General features: G+C 52.6%; 1 protein-coding gene across 3 annotated transcripts in view; it reads right to left on the reverse strand.

Moving 5' to 3' along the window:
- The window catches only part of rsf1a (remodeling and spacing factor 1a), a 119,190-nt gene that overhangs the window by 10,188 nt on the left and 81,974 nt on the right, over window positions 1-27,028 (reverse strand). For 2 of the 3 annotated variants that reach the window (XM_069892158.1, XM_069892157.1), the window contains exons 13-15: window positions 9,824-10,031; window positions 3,019-3,215; window positions 596-781 (exon numbers count right to left, since the gene is read on the reverse strand). In XM_069892158.1, the coding sequence (XP_069748259.1) occupies window positions 596-781; window positions 3,019-3,215; window positions 9,824-10,031 (591 nt within the window). The remainder of the gene's footprint in view (window positions 1-595; window positions 782-3,018; window positions 3,216-9,823; window positions 10,032-27,028) is intronic. The other variant, XM_069892159.1, reaches the window with a different exon arrangement.

The raw sequence follows: 27,028 nt of genomic DNA on the forward strand, positions 1-27,028 counted from the left end.
AGGTCTATGGATGAGAAGAAGATGGAGGGTTATGGGCATTGTGCAGGGAGGTGGGACTAGAAAGGGGTGTTTGGTTCGGTGCGGACTAGAAGGGCCTAATGGCCTGTTTCTGTGCTGTAATTGTTATGTTATTATATATTATATGTTATGAAGTCAAAGCTCAGTTATAGTACTAGAGGAAAACCCAGACACTCAGGAACCCTCTCTCACTTCTCTCTAAGAGCACCAGGTGACTCTTAACAGCAGTCAGAAGACAATTTTGCGTAATATTACACATTCTGTACTATTACATAATAAAGGGATCTTAAGTATTTCCCCCCAGGTACACAAATCTAGAACTGGAGGGCACAGGTTGAAGGTGAGAGGGGAGTGATTTAAGAGAGACCTGAGGGGCAGAGGGTGGTCCGTATCTGGAACAAGCTGCTAGAAATGGGTACAACTGCAATGTCCAAAAGTCATCAGGACAGATACGGTTAGTAAGGCTTGCGAAGGATATGGACAAAATGTAGGCAAGTGGGATAAGTCCAAACGGCCGACTTGAGACAGCACGGATGTGTCAGGTCATGCTGTGCAACTTCACGATTGATCACCTTACCATCGCTCATTGTAATGTACAATCGCCGCTTGTGCCCTCTCAGCCTTTCCTTCCTACTCGCACCACTCTTCATTGATTTCTCCGACTCCGAATCTTCCCTGTAATTGACTTTTTTGGCCTGGTTCCTTTTTGATCGTCGTCTCCTCATGTCCAGCAGGTCACTGTAACAACTGGAAGCATCACTCTCTGCCGAAGGAGAGGGGCACTTTAGTAAACCTAAAGCCTTAAAACACACCAGGAGAACTCAAGTTCATTATCATCCGACGCACAAGTACAAGCCGATGAAACAGCGTTCTCCGGTCCTTGGTGCAAAACCTGCAGATGTAAAACCAGGCATAACACAATATAGACAGGTAATACATATGCAGGACAAGTATTTCCTCTACACCAATAAATACTTATTTTGTACAAACAAAAGTCTCGGATGGTTAGTGTGAGCAGTTCCTTTCTCGTTGAGCATTCTCACTACCTGTGGGAAGAAGTTGCAAAACCTGATTCAAGATGTCAATTAAAAAGAGAAGCCTATAGTTCCTGGAGAACTGGAATTTCACACAAAAGGAGTGGAGGAACTCAGCAGGTCACATAGCATCCATGGAAAACAATAGGCAATTGAGTTTCAGGCCTGAGACCTTCATCAAGGATGCTGACGATTAGGCAAATACCCACCTATGAAGGTGGTGGGGAGGGAGAAGCACATCATGTACAGGTGGACCCCTAATTATGATAAGTTGGGGTCTACATCTACAGGCAGTTTCATGAGGCACTCCTGGCACCAGGCCGATGTCCTTGATCCTGCCGGGAATCACCCGAGATGGTGTCTGGTAACTCGAGGCAGCGATGTTACTTTGCAGCCGATGTTGTGATTTGGAACGCACGTACAGTTTGCCATTGTGCTCTCTCCCTTCCCAGCGATGGCAATCTGCGCGTGCATTCCAAATGACCTTTATTTTAAAAAAAGGGCAATGGGTCTGACAAAGCACGTTTCCTTGACGTCACTACAAAAGGAGCACTGAAATGATGATGTTTGGGGGACGAGGGGGTAGCAGCTGTGGGAGGCAATCTCCCTCATGGACTCATCCCTTCCCACTAATCGCTCCCTTGGTATCCAACATGATGACCACTGTAAACACTTGTGCCCAGGCCTCCTCCCTCATCATCACCACTCTGGGTCCCAAACAGTACTTCGAAGAAAATCAACAATTCACTTGTGAATCTGAGTGGGCCATCTAAAGCATCTGGTGCTCCTGCTGTGGCCTTCTCTACATCAGAGAAGGAAAAAGTAGACCCTGACTTACCTTTATTCAAAAAGGATTCTGATTATCACAACTTCAAAATATCGTAAGTCAGAACATTGTAAGTCGGGATCTACATTTCCAGTCAAAACTCATGGGGATTGGTGGATACCAGATGAGCCAATTTTCTGGTTACTTGAGATTCACTCTAACTAATACACGTGCATTACGAATAAACAGTTTAGAAGACAAAAATACTACACTCTATTTACAATGAACAAACTTTATTGCGTGAATATATAAACCTTAAAGCAACTTACTTTATTTTCAGTCACATTCTCCTCCCCCAGGTTTTATCTCTCACCTGGGCAACTCTTACTAAGCAGGGATAAGGAGACGCTTTAAGAGCCATCCCAATGGCGAGCGGCATCAACCAGCTCCTCATCCCGGGCAACGCAATTGCAGATTCACACAACAGATGCTCCCAGCAAAGCACGACCAAGGCACTCCACTGGCTGAACATTTGCTCCCATCTTCAAAGGTTTGTGTTACTTCAGAGAACATTTACTTTTACAATTTTAAACTTTTATTTTTTATTCCTATTAATTTTAATTTTATTTATTTATTGATTTTCCTCGATTTATTTTGCCAGTTCCTTGAGATGGCCGGTTGCTTGACTTCCGGAGAATGGGGTTTGAGTGCATATTACATTTTTAACGAATTATTTAGTGACTATAAAAGGAATCTTTTAATGCTTGAGAATTCACTCTCTCAGGATTTGGCTGATGTTCGCAGGGAGACGCATTGACCTTGATCAAAAATAAAGACTGAATGCAAGCAAGATCCACAGTTACCTCACTTGACAAGATACACGGTGTCAGTACTCAAGAGAACAGGACAAATCACCAGAGATTTGCAAGGATATTGAATAAGGAATTGTTTGTATTTTAATCTGCAAGAAAAATTGTCTCGGCCTCATTCATCACAACCAAACACTTCAAAGCGAATAAATTGGGTGTAAAGTGTTTCGAGATATTATGCCAAGGGAGACGATACAAAAATTAAGTTCTCTTTTAAATTACCCTTGTGCTTGGTTCCTCTGGATCATAAATGCAGCAGCACTTAGAAGCTGTAAGGAGGAAATTGAAGGGAATGTGGAAGAGAGAAAATAACCAATGGAACATTTTTCACCTGCTCGTTCATCTTCATCCTCTTCATCCTCGTCTGAGTACCGTTTAACTTCTCTTCCTCTTAACCGTCGACTCCGCCTCATCGGCTCCACGTACTTCTGGTGTCTCCCTCGCCGGGGGAAGTCAAAGCCATCTTCGTCGTTTGAGGCAACATCTGCCTCGCTTTCTCGGTCAGAGATCTCAAACTCTTCTTCACTGCTGGATGTAAAAAATATTCAAAGATGAGACTCGTTCTTCAAAAAAAAAACAAACATGGTTTGCCCTCTACCACCATCAACTCAGCCCTTAACAACATCTCCTCCATTTGTGGGGTGGCACCACTAGTGTAGTGAATAGCGCACTGCTATTACAGCACCAGCGACCCAGGTTTGAATCCAGCGGTGTCTGTAAGCAGTTTGTACAATTTCCATCTTTCTGTGTGTTCTTCCTCCAGGTGCTCTGGTTTTCTCCAACTACTCAAGATGTATTGGGGGGGGGGGGGTTGTTGTATTTGGGGTAACACAGGCTTGTGGGCCAGAAGGGCCTTCTACTGTGCTGTATGTCTATATTTAAAATACCCACACATCTGCCCTGGCCCCCTTTATCCCTAGACGCAACAAGCCCAGGATTCCCCTCGTCTTCACCTATCACCCCACCAGCCTCTGCACCCAAGGTACAACATGATCCCATCACCAGACACATCTTCAACTCTTCTTCCCTCTCTGCCTTCCACAGGGACCACTCCCTCATGGACTCATCCCTTCCCACTAATCGCTCCCTTGGTATCCAACATGATGACCGCAGGAAACACTTGTGCCCAGGCCTCCTCCCTCATCATCACCACTCTGGGTCCCAAACAGTACTTCGAAGAAAATCAACAATTCACTTGTGAATTGAGTGGGCCATCTAAAGCATCTGGTGCTCTTGTTGTGGCCTTCTCTACATCAAAGAGATGAGATTTGGATTAGGAGATCATTCCATTGAGCACCTTCGCTCTGACTGCAGCAATGGTGAGGATCTCCCAGTGGCCGATGTAACAGATTTGTGTTAATCTTTAGTTTAATGTTAAACTATATTTCTCATCTATAAAAATGTCTTAGTATAGTCAATTATATAGTTAAAATATTGTATCTGCATTCGTTGTTGTGGACTGGTACAGGGTCACAAACAGGTCACAGCACATTTATAGAGATCTATTGTTTTCAGAGAAGAGAGTTCATTCTCAGAGTCGAAGTGTCTGGGAAAGATTTGAAGTGGAGTTTGATTACTCAATAAGACCTGCCAAGGAAGTCATCTGTTTTTAATCAAAACCACTTCAGCCTCTCAAACAGAGATGAAGTCAGAGGTTGTTACAGATAGGGAATGGTTTTGAAAAAGAAACAGAATTTTGGTCGAAATAAAACTGATGGACACGTGGTTTCCAAGAATTGGGGCTCATCTTGGCGATGATGTAACAGTCTCATGTTTTGGAGAGCTACATTATCGAAAGAGAAACAAAGAGTCCACTCAGTGTGGAGAGTATAGAAGTCAAAACCCTGTGGCACAGGAGTTGAAACCTTGTGAAAGACAGGGTTGAGTTACAGTAACCATAATTGGTGCTGTTAGGTATGACGCCATCATGTGGACGTGATGATGTGGCGACACTTTGATATATGCATGCCTGTTAAAACACCATTTTAGAATGTAGTAAAGTATCAATGAATCAACAGCTTGCTGTCTCTTTTCCTTTTACAAAGTGTGCTAAACGTAACAAGTACTGTTGTGTGTTACTCCTGGGAAAAGGGGAATGCTTCGTAATAGGAAAAGACACGGCAGGCTGTTGATTCATTGATACTTTACATTCAAAAATGATGTTCTAGCAAGCATGCACATATCAATGCGTCTCCACATCTTCATGTTCACAAGATGGCATCATACCTAACACTCTCCTCCCACCCCCCACCCCCACCAAAAATGGTGTTATTGTGTTACTCCTGGGGAAAGTGGAACACAGAATCAGTGGCTTTTGAAACATAGAAAATAGGTGCAGGAGTAGGGCATTAAGCCTACACCACCATTCAATATGATCATGGCTGATCAGTACCTGGTTTCTGCCTTCTCCCCATAACCCCTAATCCCCTTAGCCACAAGGGCCAAATCTAACCTACTCTTAAATATTGACAAGGATCCTGCCTCAACTACTTCCTGTGGCAAAGAATTCCACAGATCCACTAAACTCTGAGAGAAGAAATTTTTCATCTCAGTCCTAAAAATGTTCCCCCTTATCGTTAAACTGTGACCCCTGGTTCTAATTTTTCCCAGCATTGAACACAACCTTCCTGCGTCTAGTCTGTCTAAACCCTTAAGAATTTTATGTTTCTATAAGATTCCCCCCCCCCTCAATCTTCTAAATTCCAGAGAATACAAGCCTAGTCTATCCAACCTATCTTCATATGCGAACACCTCCATCCCCGGTATCAGCCGAGTGAACCTTCTCTGGACCCCCTCCATGGCGAGGATATCCTTCCTCAGATAAGGTGACCAAAAACTCCAGGTCTGGTCTCACCAAGGCCCTGTTCAGCTGCAGCAGGATCTCCCTACTCCTGGACTCAAATCCTCTCACTATGAACTCCAACATACCATTCGCCTTCCTCACCACCTGTTGCATCCGCACACCCACTTTCAATGACTGATACACGACAACACCCAAGTCTCTCTGCATCTCCCCTTTTCCTAAACAGATACCATTTAGATACCATTTTGAAATAAGGAAGACCATTTTGCTGTCTCTTTGGAAAAGAGGACAGATTTCTACTGGGTCTATCTTTGCATGGCTACTTCATTTAACCCTTGTCTGGTTTGTGACTTCATCATGAAAGAAGATAGCCACTTCATTTAACCCTTGTTTGGGTTTGTGAATTCATGGTGGAAAATAGCCACAATGTGAGAAAAGAGGCCTGAAGCTATAATGTTTAAATGTGCTTTATAATTATTTCTGAACTGAGAATTTAAGACCTTCCAACAAAAATGATGCTGAACTTTTAAACAGTGACTTTTCAGAGTGGGACTTTAATTGTACATACACACACGCATTTACATTTGCATATAGTGGGAGTTAAATTAGCTTAAATCGACGTAAGTTTGAAGATGAGTAAGAAATGTTAATAGTTTAATTAAAAATCTATTATTTTGAATTGACCATTGTTTTTTTTTTAAATGTTTTTTTCTTATTTTCACACCCCCCCCTATGATTTGGATATTAGTTTGCATATTACACAGAAATTAATGGTGTTGCCCATGGACAAGAACATAATATCAGGTGACAGTGGATACCAGTTGGTCTCCCACAACATAACAATTTACAGCACGGAAACAGGCCATTAGGCCCTTCTAGTCCGCACTGAACCAAACACCCCTCTCTAGTCCCACCTCCCTGCACAATGCCCATAACCCTCCATCTTCTTCTCATCCATAGACCTGTCCAACCTTTTCTTAAATAATACAATTGACTCCGCCGCCACTATTTCTCCCGGAAGATCATTCCACACAGCTACCACTCTCTGAGTCAAGAAGTTCCCCCTCATGTTACCTCTAAACCTCTGCCCCTTAATTCTTAACTCATGTCCTCTTGTTTTAATCTTTCCTCCTCTTAACGGAAATAGTCTATCCACATCCACTCTGTCTATCCCTTTCATAATCTTAAATACTTCTATCAAATCCCCTCTCAACCTACTACGCTCCAAAGAATAAAGACCTAATCTGTCCAATCTCTCCCTATACTCTAGATGCTTAAACCCAGGTAACATTCTGGTAAACCTTCTCTGCACTCTCTCCACTCTGTTTATATCCTTCCTATAATTAGGCGACCAGAACTGCACACAGAACTCCAAATTAGGCCGCACCAACGTCTTATACAATCTCAACATCACCTCCCAACTCCTATATTCCATGCAATGCATTGTCTGGTGAATTTTCTATTGTTAGTGCTAACAAAGTCCCTTTAGTCCCAAACAAAATTTAAAATGGTTGTTCGTTTGTAACACCAACCATTTCAATTCTCCACTCCACACCCACCCCCCCAACACCGAAATGTCTGTCCATGACCTCATGCACTGTTAAACTGAGTCCACCCTCAAATTGGAGGGACAGCATCTAATTTTCCGTCTGGGCACTCTCCAACCGAATGGCTTTAACATCGACTACTAGACAGCTCCCATCTCCCCCTCTTTCCCCATCGCTGTCTCCTTGCCTCCAGCTCTCCATTCCTTCCCTCTCCATTCAGACAGCTAGCTCTTCCTCCTATCACTTTTCAGATTTTTTTCTCTTGTGTCCTCCCACCCATATCCACCTATGACCTCTTGCCTGTGACCCTGTGCTCCACCCTCTGCCCTTTCCCCACCATTTTATTCAGGCACCTGGCTGCTTTTTGCTCAAATCTTGATAAAGGGCTCAGGCCTGAAACTTGGGTCACGTAGTTTTATTTTGCTACATAAATAATGCTTTGTGACCTGCTGAGTTTCTACAGCATTTCTGTGTAAACTGCAATCACGGTGTATGCAGACTTTCTTGTTTAAATCCCCTTGAACTAACCATTAGCCTCTGAGACCTGGAATAAACCCTTTGAGACACACACAAATATTAAATATCTGTAAATATTAATTGCATCTTAAATTCATTGATTTTTTTAAAAATTCCAGTTAATTATCAGATGCAGTTAATAAAATGACTAGTAAACCAATCTATCATGTCGAAGGGAATCGCTGGTTAGTGGAGTCTAGATCATTTGGGGCAGCACCAACGACCCAAGATCGAATCTAGCGCTGTTTTAAGGAGTTTGTACATTCTGCCCATGTCTGAGTGGGTTTCATCTAGCTGTTCTGGTTTTCTCCCACCCTCTAAAATGTTCAGGGCATAGTTTAATTTGGGTGTAATTGGACAACATGGGTTTAAATGTCTGGAATCGGGTTCTTCTATGCTGTAAAGTTTTACATTTAATTTTTAGAAATTAATTAAATAAGCTGCAGATAGAGAAATACTGTTTTACAAAGATCAACGAATTGAGGACTATGGGGAACTGGGACAGGGGAGGAAGTGAGGCTAGTGTTGATCAATTGTACTGAATAGTGAGGGAGCATTTAGGAGCCTTGGGCCTACTCCTCTCCTATTTCTTGTGAGGGGGTTATATTTGTACTCACTTATTTTTCTTACAAATGTAGCGCAATTGCTCAACGAACACCAAGGGCAGGGGAGTCAAAAACTAGAGAGCATAGATTTAGGAGGAGAGGGGAAAGATTTAAGAGGACCACAGACAATTTTTCACATGGGTGCGTATGAGGAACAAGCTGGGAGAGGAAGCAGTAATAGGTGGGTGTAATTATAATATTTAAAAGACAGCTTAATGGATAGGAAAGGTTTGAAGGGATAGAGACCAAATGCAGGCAAAAGGGACTAGCTCAGGTAGGCAACTTATCTCGCATGGAGGAGTTGGACTGAAGGGCCTGTATGCACACTGAACGAATTGAAGGCTCACACCTGCTTTTATATTACAATCAATGGCCAGTCTTATTTCTTGTTGCAGAGAAACATTTATATGCTTGGTAGCGAGGATATTTCTGTAATGGTATTAAATCCTGAAAAATTATCACTTACAATGTGCACTGGGGAACACCAGTAATTGTGGAGCTATTAAAATTATTGGTAGGAGATTGCAACACAGAAATAGGCCATTCTGCCTGTCTGGGCTAGGATTTAAACTCTAAATGTCCCTGCATTCACAGATTTTCAGAACAGATTTCAATCCAGCTTTATTATCCTCTCTCAGACGAGATGTTTCCTTCAGAAGACATTTGAGAGATTTGCCTGCCTGCTCCATTGCATTTTTCTTTCTTTCACCACAGAATCGGAATCTTTTTCTATGTTTTGTATTTGTTAAACTCTTTTTAATTTAGTTCATGATTGTAGTTTTTTTAAAAAAAAGAAATGAAATTCTTGTTTCGCAGCAGCAAGAAGGAAATTTGGTGCGGATACACCAAAATTCTTGCTTGCTGTAGCTAAACACTCCATGTTTAGAGGTAGCAAATTTTAGAACCATAGCACAGCACAGAAAACAGACCCTTCAAGTCTGTGCTGAACTATTATTCTGCCTTGTTCCGCTGACCTGCACCCAGTCCATATCCCTTCATAGCCCTCCCCTTCGTGTACCTGTCCAAATTTTACTTGAATGCAAATTACTTACATTCACCACGTCAGCTGACAGCTTGGTCCATTCTCCCACTACTCTCTGTGTGAAGAAGTTCTCCCGAAACTTCACCCCCTTTACCCTTGTCCTCCGATTGGGATCTCACCTCACCACCAGGAAAGAGGTAGAGGTTTAGATTCCACAAGACTTGCACCACCAGGTTCAGGAACAGCTGCTTCCCCTCCACCATCAGACTCTTCAATGACAAACTCAATCAGAGACTCATTTAAGGACTCTGACTTGTGCACTTTATTGATCTCTTTTCTCTCTGTATTGCACAGTTTACTTACATTTCTTTATTTGTTTACAAGCGTATGTGGAGTCAGTATTTTTTTTTGCACTGGCAAGAACTGGTAGTTCTGCCTCGCCTGCAGGTAAAAGCCTGCTTGCATTTACTCAATCTATCTCCCTCATAATTTTCTACACCTCTATCAAATCTCCCTCATTCTTCTACATTCTAGGGAATAAAGTCCTGACCTGTAACTCAGTTCAAGTCCCAGTGACATCCTAGTAAATCTTCTCTGCACTCTTTCTGTCTAATTGATATCCATCCATCAGCTGAAGTTCCATCCCGAACTAGGAGGGAACTTTTATGAGAACGGTATTTCACCTTTCACTTATTTTGAACTCCTCCTCACTTTCTTCATCTTCAAGCGTGCTATCGCTGTCAAGGTCATTGAGTCTTCGCCTTTTTTTGCGTCTGCAGGCAGCATCTCGTGATGGTCGCTTGCTCTCTTTTGATTCAGCGAGGATTGTGGAGATGTCTTTCCCAATTGATTGTCCAGTGATGTTTGCCATGTCCTTCCCTCTGCCAGAACCTAGTGAAAAAAAGGTGCAACGAGAAAAAAAATAACTTGTCGGGAAATGAGTTAGGTCTCTGAATGATGGTAGAACAAAGAGTAGCTGCAATACAAGAGCAGGGATGTGATGTTGAGGCTTTATAAGGCACTGGTGAAACCTCACTTGGAGTATTGTGAGCAATTTTGGGCTTCTTATTTCATGAAGGACGTACTGAGGTTGGAGAAGGTCACAAGGATGATTCTGGGATTGAAAGGGTCAACATACGAGGAGTGATTGACGGCTCTGGGCATGTACTCGCTGGAATTTAGGAGAATGAAGGGATCTCATTGAAACGTTTTGAATGTTGAAACGCATGGACAGAGTAGATGCCGAAAGGTTGCTTCCCACGGTGGAAGAAGAGGGCACAACTTCAGGGTTGAAGGGTATCTGCTTAGAACAGAGATATGGAGAAATTTCTTTTGCCAGAGGGTGGTTAATATGTGAAATTTGTTGCTGCATGCGGTTGTGGAGGCCTGCTCATTGGGTGTATTTAAGGCAGAGATTGATAGGTTCTTCATTAGCCAGGGAAGAGGGGGGTGGGTGAAATGAAAGGTTTTTGGGAGAAGGCTGGGTAGAGGGACTGAGTGGGAGAATGGATCAGCTCATTATTGAATAGCAGGGCAGACTCAATGAGCTGAATAGCCTATTTCTGCTCCAAAATTTGATGGCCCAGCAGGTCAGGCAGCATCCGTGGAGAGAAACAGTCAACGCTTCATGTCAGGACCCTATCTTGTGTTTCTCAGGAATTTTCAGATACGTGTAGCATTCAAGAGCTTTCAATTTAGTCCCCATGCAAACAGGAAGTGGATGAATAGGTATCTATCAAGTAAAAGCAGAATTTTGGTATCCTGTTCGGTGCAGATATGTGGGCCTAAAAGCCTGTTCCTACACTGCATTGTTCTATGCTCGTCTTCTTGCATGGCCATGGTAGATTTTCTTTGGATGTTATCACAAGATATATATCCAAATTGGATTAAGAAGTCTGAAATCAAACAATCTTTATTTGTTCAAACACTCGCAATAATTCTAATTCCTAAAGTTATATTCAAAGAAGGGGTGGTGAGATGGCAAATATTTATGGTTAGACAGTACCAAAGCTTGGATTGATGTTTTTTTAAGATGGAGATTAAATCCAAAGGACACAAGTTCACAGTAGGGAAGAAAATAACAAGAATAAAAGCAGTTATGCAGCTTTTTTATCAAGATCCTTTGGGTTTAAATGTGATTCATCTGGTTAAAAAGATTTTAAGAATACAACCCCAATTTTAATGTCTTGTCTCTTTGACTACTTTTTCAGAAAACCTTTTGGTTGACCATATTCAGTGTACTCTGTGGTTGCCCCATTACAGGAGGGCTAAAAAACACAAACCTTCTGTCCATTGATGCAAGGTGCTGCCAAAAGAAGGCAGCCAGTGTCACAAAGGACCCCGTCACCCTGATCACACTCTCTTCTCGATGCTCCCTTCAAGCCTGAAGTCCAGCATCTCTCGTTTCAAGAGCAGTTTGTATCCAACAGCTGTCAGCTTCGAACTTCCCCAAGCATAAACTGCTCTGGGGCTGGCAAAAGATCGATAGAACATTACACCCCAGAAAACAGGCGACACAGCCTTCTAGTCTGTGCCAAATTAGTTTTCTGCCTAGTCCCACTGACCTGCACCTAGTCCAGAGATTGAAACATCACTGTCAATACAATTGAAACAGGGGAGATGCAGTGGATGTTGGGTATTTGGACTTTCAAAGGCCCTTTGACAAGGTGCCACACACAAGGCTGCTGAACAAGACGAGGGCCCATGGAGTAACAGGAAGGATACTAGCATGGGTAGAGCATTGGCTGATGAGCAGGAAACAGAGAGTAGGAATAAAGAAATCCCATTCTGGTTGGCTACTGGTTACCAGTGGTTTTCCGCAGGGTCAGTGTTGCAGCTGCTTCTTTTTACATGTATACAAATGATTTGGACTATGGAATAGATAGCTTTGTGGCAAAATTTGCAGATGACACCAAAATAGGTGGTAGTGGAGGTGGGGCTGAGGATATCGAAAGGCTGCAGAGGGGTTTGGATAGATTAGGAGAATTGGCAAAGAGGTGACAAATGAAATACAATACTGGAAAGTGTACACTCATCACTTTGGAAGAAGAAATAGGAAGAATATTCTTTATCTGGGGAGAAAATTCAAAATTCTGAGGTGCAAAGGGACTTGGGAGTTCTTGTGCAGGATACCCAAAAGGTTGACCTGTAGTCAGTGGAGAAGATGACAAATGCAATGTTGGCATTCATTTCTAGAAGAATTGCATATAACAGCAGGGACGTAATGTTGAGTCTCTATAAAGCACTGGTGAGACCGCATTTGGAACATTGTGCACAGTTTTGGGCACCTTATTTGAGAAAAGATGTGCTGACATTGGAGAGGGGTTAGAGAGACTTATTATAATTATACCAGGAATGAAAGGGTTAGTATTATGAGGATCGACCTCCTCATCCTTCTCAACTCATGGAGACGGGGGAGGGGAAACCTCGGAGGAATTTCAAATGCTGAAAGCCCTGGATAGAGTAGATGTGGCAAGGAGGTTTTCCATGGTAGGGTGATTCTCGAACAAGAGGGCATCATTTCAGGATCAAAGGACGTCAATTTAAAACAGGTGCAGATTTTTTTTTTTAAAAGTCAGAGGCTCGTGAGTCTTGTTGCCAAAGGCGGCTGTGGAAGTGAGGTCGTTGGGTGTATTTTAGATAGAGATTGACAAGCATTTGATTAGTCAGGGCGTCAAGGGTTACAGATAGAAAGCCGGGGAGTGGGAGGATGAATCAGCTCATGATTAGGATGGCGGAGCAGACTTGATGGGCTAATGGGCCTACTTCTGCTCCTATAATCTTGTGATTTTATTTTTCTTGCATTAAGTACAACCGTGACTATTTATTTAGCTATCATTTTATATTTTTGGTTATGGCATATTATGGTCATTTAAATTATGCTAATGTAGTTGTTTTGTCTTTTGTACCCGTTTGGCTACAGAAAGCAAGAATTTCAGTGCATTGACACAATGGATGTGACAATAATATCTCACCATCACTGTAAATTTTATATTAATCAAGTAATTTTGCTTTGAGGTTTTCAAAATGCAAGAACTGTGTATAGCTAGTCGACTGATTGGTCTGCTTTGTTAACATGCTGACTGGTGAGGTGACTGGTTACTCAGGCAGCATAGCACTGGATAACTTTACTGGATAATATTATCATTATCAGTTTAGGTGCAAATTTTGACAAGAATCAGAAAGAGGGTACACTTTTTAAAACAATCACAAATACCTAATTTTGCTCAAAAAATCCCTCAAATTATTCTAAAAATAACAAACAAAAAAAATTTCCACTGACCTTTTGCCTTTCTTCACCTCACTTATCCTGCTACTGAAACATTTATCAGTCTCAGATTTGAATATACTCAATCCAACCCCCCTGAGACCGGGATTCACAATTAACTGATCCCACCTGCCTGTGCAGGTGGTCTGTACCCACCTGCCTGTGCAGGTGGTCTGTACCCACCTGCCTGTGCAGGTGGTCTGTACCCACCTGCCTGTGCAGGTGGTCTGTACCCACCTGCCTGTGCAGGTGGTCTGTACCCACCTGCCTGTGCAGGTGGTCTGTACCCACCTGCCTGTGCAGGTGGTCTGTACCCACCTGCCTGTGCAGGTGGTCTGTACCCACCTGCCTGTGCAGGTGGTCTGTACCCACCTGCCTGTGCAGGTGGTCTGTACCCACCTGCCTGTGCAGGTGGTCTGTACCCACCTGCCTGTGCAGGTGGTCTGTACCCACCTGCCTGTGCAGGTGGTCTGTACCCACCTGCCTGTGCAGGTGGTCTGTACCCACCTGCCTGTGCAGGTGGTCTGTACCCACCTGCCTGTGCAGGTGGTCTGTACCCACCTGCCTGTGCAGGTGGTCTGTACCCACCTGCCTGTGCAGGTGGTCTGTACCCACCTGCCTGTGCAGGTGGTCTGTACCCACCTGCCTGTGCAGGTGGTCTGTACCCACCTGCCTGTGCAGGTGGTCTGTACCCACCTGCCTGTGCAGGTGGTCTGTACCCACCTGCCTGTGCAGGTGGTCTGTACCCACCTGCCTGTGCAGGTGGTCTGTACCCACCTGCCTGTGCAGGTGGTCTGTACCCACCTGCCTGTGCAGGTGGTCTGTACCCACCTGCCTGTGCAGGTGGTCTGTACCCACCTGCCTGTGCAGGTGGTCTGTACCCACCTGCCTGTGCAGGTGGTCTGTACCCACCTGCCTGTGCAGGTGGTCTGTACCCACCTGCCTGTGCAGGTGGTCTGTACCCACCTGCCTGTGCAGGTGGTCTGTACCCACCTGCCTGTGCAGGTGGTCTGTACCCACCTGCCTGTGCAGGTGGTCTGTACCCACCTGCCTGTGCAGGTGGTCTGTACCCACCTGCCTGTGCAGGTGGTCTGTACCCACCTGCCTGTGCAGGTGGTCTGTACCCACCTGCCTGTGCAGGTGGTCTGTACCCACCTGCCTGTGCAGGTGGTCTGTACCCACCTGCCTGTGCAGGTGGTCTGTACCCACCTGCCTGTGCAGGTGGTCTGTACCCACCTGCCTGTGCAGGTGGTCTGTACCCACCTGCCTGTGCAGGTGGTCTGTACCCACCTGCCTGTGCAGGTGGTCTGTACCCACCTGCCTGTGCAGGTGGTCTGTACCCACCTGCCTGTGCAGGTGGTCTGTACCCACCTGCCTGTGCAGGTGGTCTGTACCCACCTGCCTGTGCAGGTGGTCTGTACCCACCTGCCTGTGCAGGTGGTCTGTACCCACCTGCCTGTGCAGGTGGTCTGTACCCACCTGCCTGTGCAGGTGGTCTGTACCCACCTGCCTGTGCAGGTGGTCTGTACCCACCTGCCTGTGCAGGTGGTCTGTACCCACCTGCCTGTGCAGGTGGTCTGTACCCACCTGCCTGTGCAGGTGGTCTGTACCCACCTGCCTGTGCAGGTGGTCTGTACCCACCTGCCTGTGCAGGTGGTCTGTACCCACCTGCCTGTGCAGGTGGTCTGTACCCACCTGCCTGTGCAGGTGGTCTGTACCCACCTGCCTGTGCAGGTGGTCTGTACCCACCTGCCTGTGCAGGTGGTCTGTACCCACCTGCCTGTGCAGGTGGTCTGTACCCACCTGCCTGTGCAGGTGGTCTGTACCCACCTGCCTGTGCAGGTGGTCTGTACCCACCTGCCTGTGCAGGTGGTCTGTACCCACCTGCCTGTGCAGGTGGTCTGTACCCACCTGCCTGTGCAGGTGGTCTGTACCCACCTGCCTGTGCAGGTGGTCTGTACCCACCTGCCTGTGCAGGTGGTCTGTACCCACCTGCCTGTGCAGGTGGTCTGTACCCACCTGCCTGTGCAGGTGGTCTGTACCCACCTGCCTGTGCAGGTGGTCTGTACCCACCTGCCTGTGCAGGTGGTCTGTACCCACCTGCCTGTGCAGGTGGTCTGTACCCACCTGCCTGTGCAGGTGGTCTGTACCCACCTGCCTGTGCAGGTGGTCTGTACCCACCTGCCTGTGCAGGTGGTCTGTACCCACCTGCCTGTGCAGGTGGTCTGTACCCACCTGCCTGTGCAGGTGGTCTGTACCCACCTGCCTGTGCAGGTGGTCTGTACCCACCTGCCTGTGCAGGTGGTCTGTACCCACCTGCCTGTGCAGGTGGTCTGTACCCACCTGCCTGTGCAGGTGGTCTGTACCCACCTGCCTGTGCAGGTGGTCTGTACCCACCTGCCTGTGCAGGTGGTCTGTACCCACCTGCCTGTGCAGGTGGTCTGTACCCACCTGCCTGTGCAGGTGGTCTGTACCCACCTGCCTGTGCAGGTGGTCTGTACCCACCTGCCTGTGCAGGTGGTCTGTACCCACCTGCCTGTGCAGGTGGTCTGTACCCACCTGCCTGTGCAGGTGGTCTGTACCCACCTGCCTGTGCAGGTGGTCTGTACCCACCTGCCTGTGCAGGTGGTCTGTACCCACCTGCCTGTGCAGGTGGTCTGTACCCACCTGCCTGTGCAGGTGGTCTGTACCCACCTGCCTGTGCAGGTGGTCTGTACCCACCTGCCTGTGCAGGTGGTCTGTACCCACCTGCCTGTGCAGGTGGTCTGTACCCACCTGCCTGTGCAGGTGGTCTGTACCCACCTGCCTGTGCAGGTGGTCTGTACCCACCTGCCTGTGCAGGTGGTCTGTACCCACCTGCCTGTGCAGGTGGTCTGTACCCACCTGCCTGTGCAGGTGGTCTGTACCCACCTGCCTGTGCAGGTGGTCTGTACCCACCTGCCTGTGCAGGTGGTCTGTACCCACCTGCCTGTGCAGGTGGTCTGTACCCACCTGCCTGTGCAGGTGGTCTGTACCCACCTGCCTGTGCAGGTGGTCTGTACCCACCTGCCTGTGCAGGTGGTCTGTACCCACCTGCCTGTGCAGGTGGTCTGTACCCACCTGCCTGTGCAGGTGGTCTGTACCCACCTGCCTGTGCAGGTGGTCTGTACCCACCTGCCTGTGCAGGTGGTCTGTACCCACCTGCCTGTGCAGGTGGTCTGTACCCACCTGCCTGTGCAGGTGGTCTGTACCCACCTGCCTGTGCAGGTGGTCTGTACCCACCTGCCTGTGCAGGTGGTCTGTACCCACCTGCCTGTGCAGGTGGTCTGTACCCACCTGCCTGTGCAGGTGGTCTGTACCCACCTGCCTGTGCAGGTGGTCTGTACCCACCTGCCTGTGCAGGTGGTCTGTACCCACCTGCCTGTGCAGGTGGTCTGTACCCACCTGCCTGTGCAGGTGGTCTGTACCCACCTGCCTGTGCAGGTGGTCTGTACCCACCTGCCTGTGCAGGTGGTCTGTACCCACCTGCCTGTGCAGGTGGTCTGTACCCACCTGCCTGTGCAGGTGGTCTGTACCCACCTGCCTGTGCAGGTGGTCTGTACCCACCTGCCTGTGCAGGTGGTCTGTACCCACCTGCCTGTGCAGGTGGTCTGTACCCACCTGCCTGTGCAGGTGGTCTGTACCCACCTGCCTGTGCAGGTGGTCTGTACCCACCTGCCTGTGCAGGTGGTCTGTACCCACCTGCCTGTGCAGGTGGTCTGTACCCACCTGCCTGTGCAGGTGGTCTGTACCCACCTGCCTGTGCAGGTGGTCTGTACCCACCTGCCTGTGCAGGTGGTCTGTACCCACCTGCCTGTGCAGGTGGTCTGTACCCACCTGCCTGTGCAGGTGGTCTGTACCCACCTGCCTGTGCAGGTGGTCTGTACCCACCTGCCTGTGCAGGTGGTCTGTACCCACCTGCCTGTGCAGGTGGTCTGTACCCACCTGCCTGTGCAGGTGGTCTGTACCCACCTGCCTGTGCAGGTGGTCTGTACCCACCTGCCTGTGCAGGTGGTCTGTACCCACCTGCCTGTGCAGGTGGTCTGTACCCACCTGCCTGTGCAGGTGGTCTGTACCCACCTGCCTGTGCAGGTGGTCTGTACCCACCTGCCTGTGCAGGTGGTCTGTACCCACCTGCCTGTGCAGGTGGTCTGTACCCACCTGCCTGTGCAGGTGGTCTGTACCCACCTGCCTGTGCAGGTGGTCTGTACCCACCTGCCTGTGCAGGTGGTCTGTACCCACCTGCCTGTGCAGGTGGTCTGTACCCACCTGCCTGTGCAGGTGGTCTGTACCCACCTGCCTGTGCAGGTGGTCTGTACCCACCTGCCTGTGCAGGTGGTCTGTACCCACCTGCCTGTGCAGGTGGTCTGTACCCACCTGCCTGTGCAGGTGGTCTGTACCCACCTGCCTGTGCAGGTGGTCTGTACCCACCTGCCTGTGCAGGTGGTCTGTACCCACCTGCCTGTGCAGGTGGTCTGTACCCACCTGCCTGTGCAGGTGGTCTGTACCCACCTGCCTGTGCAGGTGGTCTGTACCCACCTGCCTGTGCAGGTGGTCTGTACCCACCTGCCTGTGCAGGTGGTCTGTACCCACCTGCCTGTGCAGGTGGTCTGTACCCACCTGCCTGTGCAGGTGGTCTGTACCCACCTGCCTGTGCAGGTGGTCTGTACCCACCTGCCTGTGCAGGTGGTCTGTACCCACCTGCCTGTGCAGGTGGTCTGTACCCACCTGCCTGTGCAGGTGGTCTGTACCCACCTGCCTGTGCAGGTGGTCTGTACCCACCTGCCTGTGCAGGTGGTCTGTACCCACCTGCCTGTGCAGGTGGTCTGTACCCACCTGCCTGTGCAGGTGGTCTGTACCCACCTGCCTGTGCAGGTGGTCTGTACCCACCTGCCTGTGCAGGTGGTCTGTACCCACCTGCCTGTGCAGGTGGTCTGTACCCACCTGCCTGTGCAGGTGGTCTGTACCCACCTGCCTGTGCAGGTGGTCTGTACCCACCTGCCTGTGCAGGTGGTCTGTACCCACCTGCCTGTGCAGGTGGTCTGTACCCACCTGCCTGTGCAGGTGGTCTGTACCCACCTGCCTGTGCAGGTGGTCTGTACCCACCTGCCTGTGCAGGTGGTCTGTACCCACCTGCCTGTGCAGGTGGTCTGTACCCACCTGCCTGTGCAGGTGGTCTGTACCCACCTGCCTGTGCAGGTGGTCTGTACCCACCTGCCTGTGCAGGTGGTCTGTACCCACCTGCCTGTGCAGGTGGTCTGTACCCACCTGCCTGTGCAGGTGGTCTGTACCCACCTGCCTGTGCAGGTGGTCTGTACCCACCTGCCTGTGCAGGTGGTCTGTACCCACCTGCCTGTGCAGGTGGTCTGTACCCACCTGCCTGTGCAGGTGGTCTGTACCCACCTGCCTGTGCAGGTGGTCTGTACCCACCTGCCTGTGCAGGTGGTCTGTACCCACCTGCCTGTGCAGGTGGTCTGTACCCACCTGCCTGTGCAGGTGGTCTGTACCCACCTGCCTGTGCAGGTGGTCTGTACCCACCTGCCTGTGAATAGATAGTCTGTACCAGCCTGCCTGTGAGTGCAGGTGGTCTGTACCCACCTGCCTGTGCAGGTGGTCTGTACCCACCTGCCTGTGCAGGTGGTCTGTACCCACCTGCCTGTGCAGGTGGTCTGTACCCACCTGCCTGTGCAGGTGGTCTGTACCCACCTGCCTGTGCAGGTGGTCTGTACCCACCTGCCTGTGCAGGGTGGTCTGTACCCACCTGCCTGTGCAGGTGGTCTGTACCCACCTGCCTGTGCAGGTGGTCTGTACCCACCTGCCTGTGCAGGTGGTCTGTACCCACCTGCCTGTGCAGGTGGTCTGTACCCACCTGCCTGTGCAGGTGGTCTGTACCCACCTGCCTGTGCAGGTGGTCTGTACCCACCTGCCTGTGCAGGTGGTCTGTACCCCACCTGCCTGTGCAGGTGGTCTGTACCCACCTGCCTGTGCAGGTGGTCTGTACCCACCTGCCTGTGCAGGTGGTCTGTACCCACCTGCCTGTGCAGGTGGTCTGTACCCACCTGCCTGTGCAGGTGGTCTGTACCCACCTGCCTGTGCAGGTGGTCTGTACCCACCTGCCTGTGCAGGTGGTCTGTACCCACCTGCCTGTGCAGGTGGTCTGTACCCACCTGCCTGTGCAGGTGGTCTGTACCCACCTGCCTGTGCAGGTGGTCTGTACCCACCTGCCTGTGCAGGTGGTCTGTACCCACCTGCCTGTGCAGGTGGTCTGTACCCACCTGCCTGTGCAGGTGGTCTGTACCCACCTGCCTGTGCAGGTGGTCTGTACCCACCTGCCTGTGCAGGTGGTCTGTACCCACCTGCCTGTGCAGGTGGTCTGTACCCACCTGCCTGTGCAGGTGGTCTGTACCCACCTGCCTGTGCAGGTGGTCTGTACCCACCTGCCTGTGCAGGTGGTCTGTACCCACCTGCCTGTGCAGGTGGTCTGTACCCCCTGCCTGTGCAGGTGGTCTGTACCCACCTGCCTGTGCAGGTGGTCTGTACCACCTGCCTGTGCAGGTGGTCTGTACCCACCTGCCTGTGCAGGTGGTCTGTACCACCTGCCTGTGCAGGTGGTCTGTACCCACCTGCCTGTGCAGGTGGTCTGTACCCACCTGCCTGTGCAGGTGGTCTGTACCCACCTGCCTGTGCAGGTGGTCTGTACCCACCTGCCTGTGCAGGTGGTCTGTACCCACCTGCCTGTGCAGGTGGTCTGTACCCACCTGCCTGTGCAGGTGGTCTGTACCCACCTGCCTGTGCAGGTGGTCTGTACCCACCTGCCTGTGCAGGTGGTCTGTACCCACCTGCCTGTGCAGGTGGTCTGTACCCACCTGCCTGTGCAGGTGGTCTGTACCCACCTGCCTGTGCAGGTGGTCTGTACCCACCTGCCTGTGCAGGTGGTCTGTACCCACCTGCCTGTGCAGGTGGTCTGTACCCACCTGCCTGTGCAGGTGGTCTGTACCCACCTGCCTGTGCAGGTGGTCTGTACCCACCTGCCTGTGCAGGTGGTCTGTACCCACCTGCCTGTGCAGGTGGTCTGTACCCACCTGCCTGTGCAGGTGGTCTGTACCCACCTGCCTGTGCAGGTGGTCTGTACCCACCTGCCTGTGCAGGTGGTCTGTACCCACCTGCCTGTGCAGGTGGTCTGTACCCACCTGCCTGTGCAGGTGGTCTGTACCCACCTGCCTGTGCAGGTGGTCTGTACCCACCTGCCTGTGCAGGTGGTCTGTACCCACCTGCCTGTGCAGGTGGTCTGTACCCACCTGCCTGTGCAGGTGGTCTGTACCCACCTGCCTGTGCAGGTGGTCTGTACCCACCTGCCTGTGCAGGTGGTCTGTACCCACCTGCCTGTGCAGGTGGTCTGTACCCACCTGCCTGTGCAGGTGGTCTGTACCCACCTGCCTGTGCAGGTGGTCTGTACCCACCTGCCTGTGCAGGTGGTCTGTACCCACCTGCCTGTGCAGGTGGTCTGTACCCACCTGCCTGTGCAGGTGGTCTGTACCCACCTGCCTGTGCAGGTGGTCTGTACCCACCAGCCTGTGCAGGTGGTCTGTACCCACCTGCCTGTGCAGGTGGTCTGTACCCACCAGCCTGTGCAGGTGGTCTGTACCCACCTGCCTGTGCAGGTGGTCTGTACCCACCTGCCTGTGCAGGTGGTCTGTACCCACCTGCCTGTGCAGGTGGTCTGTACCCACCTGCCTGTGCAGGTGGTCTGTACCCACCTGCCTGTGCAGGTGGTCTGTACCCACCTGCCTGTGCAGGTGGTCTGTACCCACCTGCCTGTGCAGGTGGTCTGTACCCACCTGCCTGTGCAGGTGGTCTGTACCCACCTGCCTGTGCAGGTGGTCTGTACCCACCTGCCTGTGCAGGTGGTCTGTACCCACCTGCCTGTGCAGGTGGTCTGTACCCACCTGCCTGTGCAGGTGGTCTGTACCCACCTGCCTGTGCAGGTGGTCTGTACCCACCTGCCTGTGCAGGTGGTCTGTACCCACCTGCCTGTGCAGGTGGTCTGTACCCACCTGCCTGTGCAGGTGGTCTGTACCCACCTGCCTGTGCAGGTGGTCTGTACCCACCTGCCTGTGCAGGTGGTCTGTACCCACCTGCCTGTGCAGGTGGTCTGTACCCACCTGCCTGTGCAGGTGGTCTGTACCCACCTGCCTGTGCAGGTGGTCTGTACCCACCTGCCTGTGCAGGTGGTCTGTACCCACCTGCCTGTGCAGGTGGTCTGTACCCACCTGCCTGTGCAGGTGGTCTGTACCGACCTGCCTGTGCAGGTGGTCTGTACCCACCTGCCTGTGCAGGTGGTCTGTACCCACCTGCCTGTGCAGGTGGTCTGTACCCACCTGCCTGTGCAGGTGGTCTGTACCCACCTGCCTGTGCAGGTGGTCTGTACCCACCTGCCTGTGCAGGTGGTCTGTACCCACCTGCCTGTGCAGGTGGTCTGTACCCACCTGCCTGTGCAGGTGGTCTGTACCCACCTGCCTGTGCAGGTGGTCTGTACCCACCTGCCTGTGCAGGTGGTCTGTACCCACCTGCCTGTGCAGGTGGTCTGTACCCACCTGCCTGTGCAGGTGGTCTGTACCCACCTGCCTGTGCAGGTGGTCTGTACCCACCTGCCTGTGCAGGTGGTCTGTACCCACCTGCCTGTGCAGGTGGTCTGTACCCACCTGCCTGTGCAGGTGGTCTGTACCCACCTGCCTGTGCAGGTGGTCTGTACCCACCTGCCTGTGCAGGTGGTCTGTACCCACCTGCCTGTGCAGGTGGTCTGTACCCACCTGCCTGTGCAGGTGGTCTGTACCCACCTGCCTGTGCAGGTGGTCTGTACCCACCAGCCTGTGCAGGTGGTCTGTACCCACCTGCCTGTGCAGGTGGTCTGTACCCACCTGCCTGTGCAGGTGGTCTGTACCCACCAGCCTGTGCAGGTGGTCTGTACCCACCTGCCTGTGCAGGTGGTCTGTACCCACCTGCCTGTGCAGGTGGTCTGTACCCACCTGCCTGTGCAGGTGGTCTGTACCCACCTGCCTGTGCAGGTGGTCTGTACCCACCTGCCTGTGCAGGTGGTCTGTACCCACCTGCCTGTGCAGGTGGTCTGTACCCACCTGCCTGTGCAGGTGGTCTGTACCCACCTGCCTGTGCAGGTGGTCTGTACCCACCTGCCTGTGCAGGTGGTCTGTACCCACCTGCCTGTGCAGGTGGTCTGTACCCACCTGCCTGTGCAGGTGGTCTGTACCCACCTGCCTGTGCAGGTGGTCTGTACCCACCTGCCTGTGCAGGTGGTCTGTACCCACCTGCCTGTGCAGGTGGTCTGTACCCACCTGCCTGTGCAGGTGGTCTGTACCCACCTGCCTGTGCAGGTGGTCTGTACCCACCTGCCTGTGCAGGTGGTCTGTACCCACCTGCCTCTGCAGGTGGTCTGTACCCACCTGCCTGTGCAGGTGGTCTGTACCCACCTGCCTCGTGCAGGTGGTCTGTACCCACCTGCCTGTGCAGGTGGTCTGTACCCACCTGCCTCTGCAGGTGGTCTGTACCCACCTGCCTGTGCAGGTGGTCTGTACCCACCTGCCTCTGCAGGTGGTCTGTACCCACCTGCCTGTGCAGGTGGTCTGTACCCACCTGCCTCTGCAGGTGGTCTGTACCCACCTGCCTGTGCAGGTGGTCTGTACCCACCTGCCTCTGCAGTGTGGTCTGTACCCACCTGCCTCTGCAGGTGGTCTGTACCCACCTGCCTGTGCAGGGTGGTCTGTACCCACCTGCCTCTGCAGGTGGTCTGTACCCACCTGCCTGCTGCAGGTGGTCTGTACCACCTGCCTCTGCAGGTGGTCTGTACCCACCTGCCTCTGCAGGTGGTCTGTACCCACCTGCCTCTGCAGGTGGTCTGTACCCACCTGCCTCTGCAGGTGGTCTGTACCCACCTGCCTCTGCAGGTGGTCTGTACCCACCTGCCTCTGCAGGTGGTCTGTACCCACCTGCCTCTGCAGGTGGTCTGTACCCACCTGCCTCTGCAGGTGGTCTGTACCCACCTGCCTCTGCAGGTGGTCTGTACCCAACCTGCCTCTGCAGGTGGTCTGTACCCACCTGCCTCTGCAGGTGGTCTGTACCCACCTGCCTCTGCAGGTGGTCTGTACCCACCTGCCTCTGCAGGTGGTCTGTACCCACCTGCCTCTGCAGGTGGTCTGTACCCCACCTGCCTCTGCAGGTGGTCTGTACCCACCTGCCTCTGCAGGTGGTCTGTACCCACCTGCCTCTGCAGGTGGTCTGTACCCACCTGCCTCTGCAGGTGGTCTGTACCCACCTGCCTCTGCAGGTGGTCTGTACCCACCTGCCTCTGCAGGTGGTCTGTACCCACCTGCCTCTGCAGGTGGTCTGTACCCACCTGCCTCTGCAGGTGGTCTGTACCCACCTGCCTCTGCAGGTGGTCTGTACCCACCTGCCTCTGCAGGTGGTCTGTACCCACCTGCCTCTGCAGGTGGTCTGTACCCACCTGCCTCTGCAGGTGGTCTGTACCCACCTGCCTCTGCAGGTGGTCTGTACCCACCTGCCTCTGCAGGTGGTCTGTACCCACCTGCCTCTGCAGGTGGTCTGTACCCACCTGCCTCTGCAGGTGGTCTGTACCCACCTGCCTCTGCAGGTGGTCTGTACCCACCTGCCTCTGCAGGTGGTCTGTACCCACCTGCCTCTGCAGGTGGTCTGTACCCACCTGCCTCTGCAGGTGGTCTGTACCCACCTGCCTCTGCAGGTGGTCTGTACCCACCTGCCTCTGCAGGTGGTCTGTACCCACCTGCCTCTGCAGGTGGTCTGTACCACCTGCCTCTGCAGGTGGTCTGTACCACCTGCCTCTGCAGGTGGTCTGTACCCACCTGCCTGTGCAGGTGGTCTGTACCCACCTGCCTGTGCAGGTGGTCTGTACCCACCTGCCTGTGCAGGTGGTCTGTACCCACCTGCCTGTGCAGGTGGTCTGTACCCACCTGCCTGTGCAGGTGGTCTGTACCCACCTGCCTGTGCAGGTGGTCTGTACCCACCTGCCTGTGCAGGTGGTCTGTACCCACCTGCCTGTGCAGGTGGTCTGTACCCACCTGCCTGTGCAGGTGGTCTGTACCCACCTGCCTCTGCAGGTGGTCTGTACCCACCTGCCTCTGCAGGTGGTCTGTACCCACCTGCCTCTGCAGGTGGTCTGTACCCACCTGCCTCTGCAGGTGGTCTGTACCCACCTGCCTCTGCAGGTGGTCTGTACCCACCTGCCTCTGCAGGTGGTCTGTACCCACCTGCCTCTGCAGGTGGTCTGTACCCACCTGCCTCTGCAGGTGGTCTGTACCCACCTGCCTCTGCAGGTGGTCTGTACCCACCTGCCTCTGCAGGTGGTCTGTACCCACCTGCCTCTGCAGGTGGTCTGTACCCACCTGCCTCTGCAGGTGGTCTGTACCCACCTGCCTCTGCAGGTGGTCTGTACCCACCTGCCTCTGCAGGTGGTCTGTACCCACCTGCCTCTGCAGGTGGTCTGTACCCACCTGCCTCTGCAGGTGGTCTGTACCCACCTGCCTCTGCAGGTGGTCTGTACCCACCTGCCTCTGCAGGTGGTCTTGTACCCACCTGCCTCTGCAGGTGGTCTGTACCCACCTGCCTCTGCAGGTGGTCTGTACCCACCTGCCTCTGCAGGTGGTCTGTACCCACCTGCCTCTGCAGGTGGTCTGTACCCACCTGCCTCTGCAGGTGGTCTGTACCCACCTGCCTCTGCAGGTGGTCTGTACCCACCTGCCTCTGCAGGTGGTCTGTACCCACCTGCCCTGCAGGTGGTCTGTACCCACCTGCCCCTGCAGGTGGTCTGTACCCACCTGCCCCTGCAGGTGGTCTGTACCCACCTGCCCCTGCAGGTGGTCTGTACCCCACCTGCCCCTGCAGGTGGTCTGTACCCACCTGCCCCTGCAGGTGGTCTGTACCCACCTGCCCCTGCAGGTGGTCTGTACCCACCTGCCCCTGCAGGTGGTCTGTACCCACCTGCCCCTGCAGGTGGTCTGTACCCACCTGCCCCTGCAGGTGGTCTGTACCCACCTGCCCCTGCAGGTGGTCTGTACCCACCTGCCCCTGCAGGTGGTCTGTACCCCACCTGCCCCTGCAGGTGGTCTGTACCCACCTGCCCCTGCAGGTGGTCTGTACCCACCTGCCCCTGCAGGTGGTCTGTACCCACCTGCCCCTGCAGGTGGTCTGTACCCACCTGCCCCTGCAGGTGGGTCTGTACCCACCTGCCCCTGCAGGTGGTCTGTACCCACCTGCCCCTGCAGGTGGTCTGTACCCACCTGCCCCTGCAGGTGGTCTGTACCCACCTGCCCCTGCAGGTGGTCTGTACCCACCTGCCCCTGCAGGTGGTCTGTACCCACCTGCGCCTGCAGGTGGTCTGTACCCACCTGCCCGTGCAGGTGGTCTGTACCCACCTGCCTGTGCAGGTGGTCTGTACCCACCTGCCTGTGCAGGTGGTCTGTACCCACCTGCCTGTGCAGGTGGTCTGTACCCACCTGCCTGTGCAGGTGGTCTGTACCCACCTGCCTGTGCAGGTGGTCTGTACCCACCTGCCTGTGCAGGTGGTCTGTACCCACCTGCCTCTGCAGGTGGTCTGTACCCACCTGCCTCTGCAGGTGGTCTGTACCCACCTGCCTCTGCAGGTGGTCTGTACCCACCTGCCTCTGCAGGTGGTCTGTACCCACCTGCCTCTGCAGGTGGTCTGTACCCACCTGCCTCTGCAGGTGGTCTGTACCCACCTGCCTCTGCAGGTGGTCTGTACCCACCTGCCTCTGCAGGTGGTCTGTACCCACCTGCCTCTGCAGGTGGTCTGTACCCACCTGCCTCTGCAGGTGGTCTGTACCCACCTGCCTCTGCAGGTGGTCTGTACCCACCTGCCTCTGCAGGTGGTCTGTACCCACCTGCCTCTGCAGGTGGTCTGTACCCACCTGCTCTGCAGGTGGTCTGTACCCACCTGCCCCTGCAGGTGGTCTGTACCCACCTGCCCCTGCAGGTGGTCTGTACCCACCTGCCCCTGCAGGTGGTCTGTACCCACCTGCCCCTGCAGGTGGTCTGTACCCACCTGCCCCTGCAGGTGGTCTGTACCCACCTGCCCCTGCAGGTGGTCTGTACCCACCTGCCCCTGCAGGTGGTCTGTACCCACCTGCCCCTGCAGGTGGTCTGTACCCACCTGCCCCTGCAGGTGGTCTGTACCCACCTGCCCCTGCAGGTGGTCTGTACCCACCTGCCCCTGCAGGTGGTCTGTACCCACCTGCCCCTGCAGGTGTCTGTACCACCTCCCTGCAGGTGGTCTGTACCCACCTGCCTGCAGGTGGTCTGTACCCACCTGCCTGCAGGTGGTCTGTACCCACCTGCCTGCATGTTCTTGTGCCTGTTGAAATGACTCTTAAACTTTGCTATTGTATCACCCACCATCATTTTCTCTGGAAACACATGCCAGGCATTCTCTCGGTGTTAAAAAAAAACTTGCTTTGTTTATTCCTTTAAACTCCACCCCCACTCCCACCCACTATCCAACATTTGACATTTTCACTCTGTGGGGAGGAAAAAAAGACAA

The sequence above is a fragment of the Narcine bancroftii genome, chromosome 7, assembly GCF_036971445.1.
Source record: "Narcine bancroftii isolate sNarBan1 chromosome 7, sNarBan1.hap1, whole genome shotgun sequence".
Classification (NCBI taxonomy): domain Eukaryota; kingdom Metazoa; phylum Chordata; class Chondrichthyes; order Torpediniformes; family Narcinidae; genus Narcine; species Narcine bancroftii.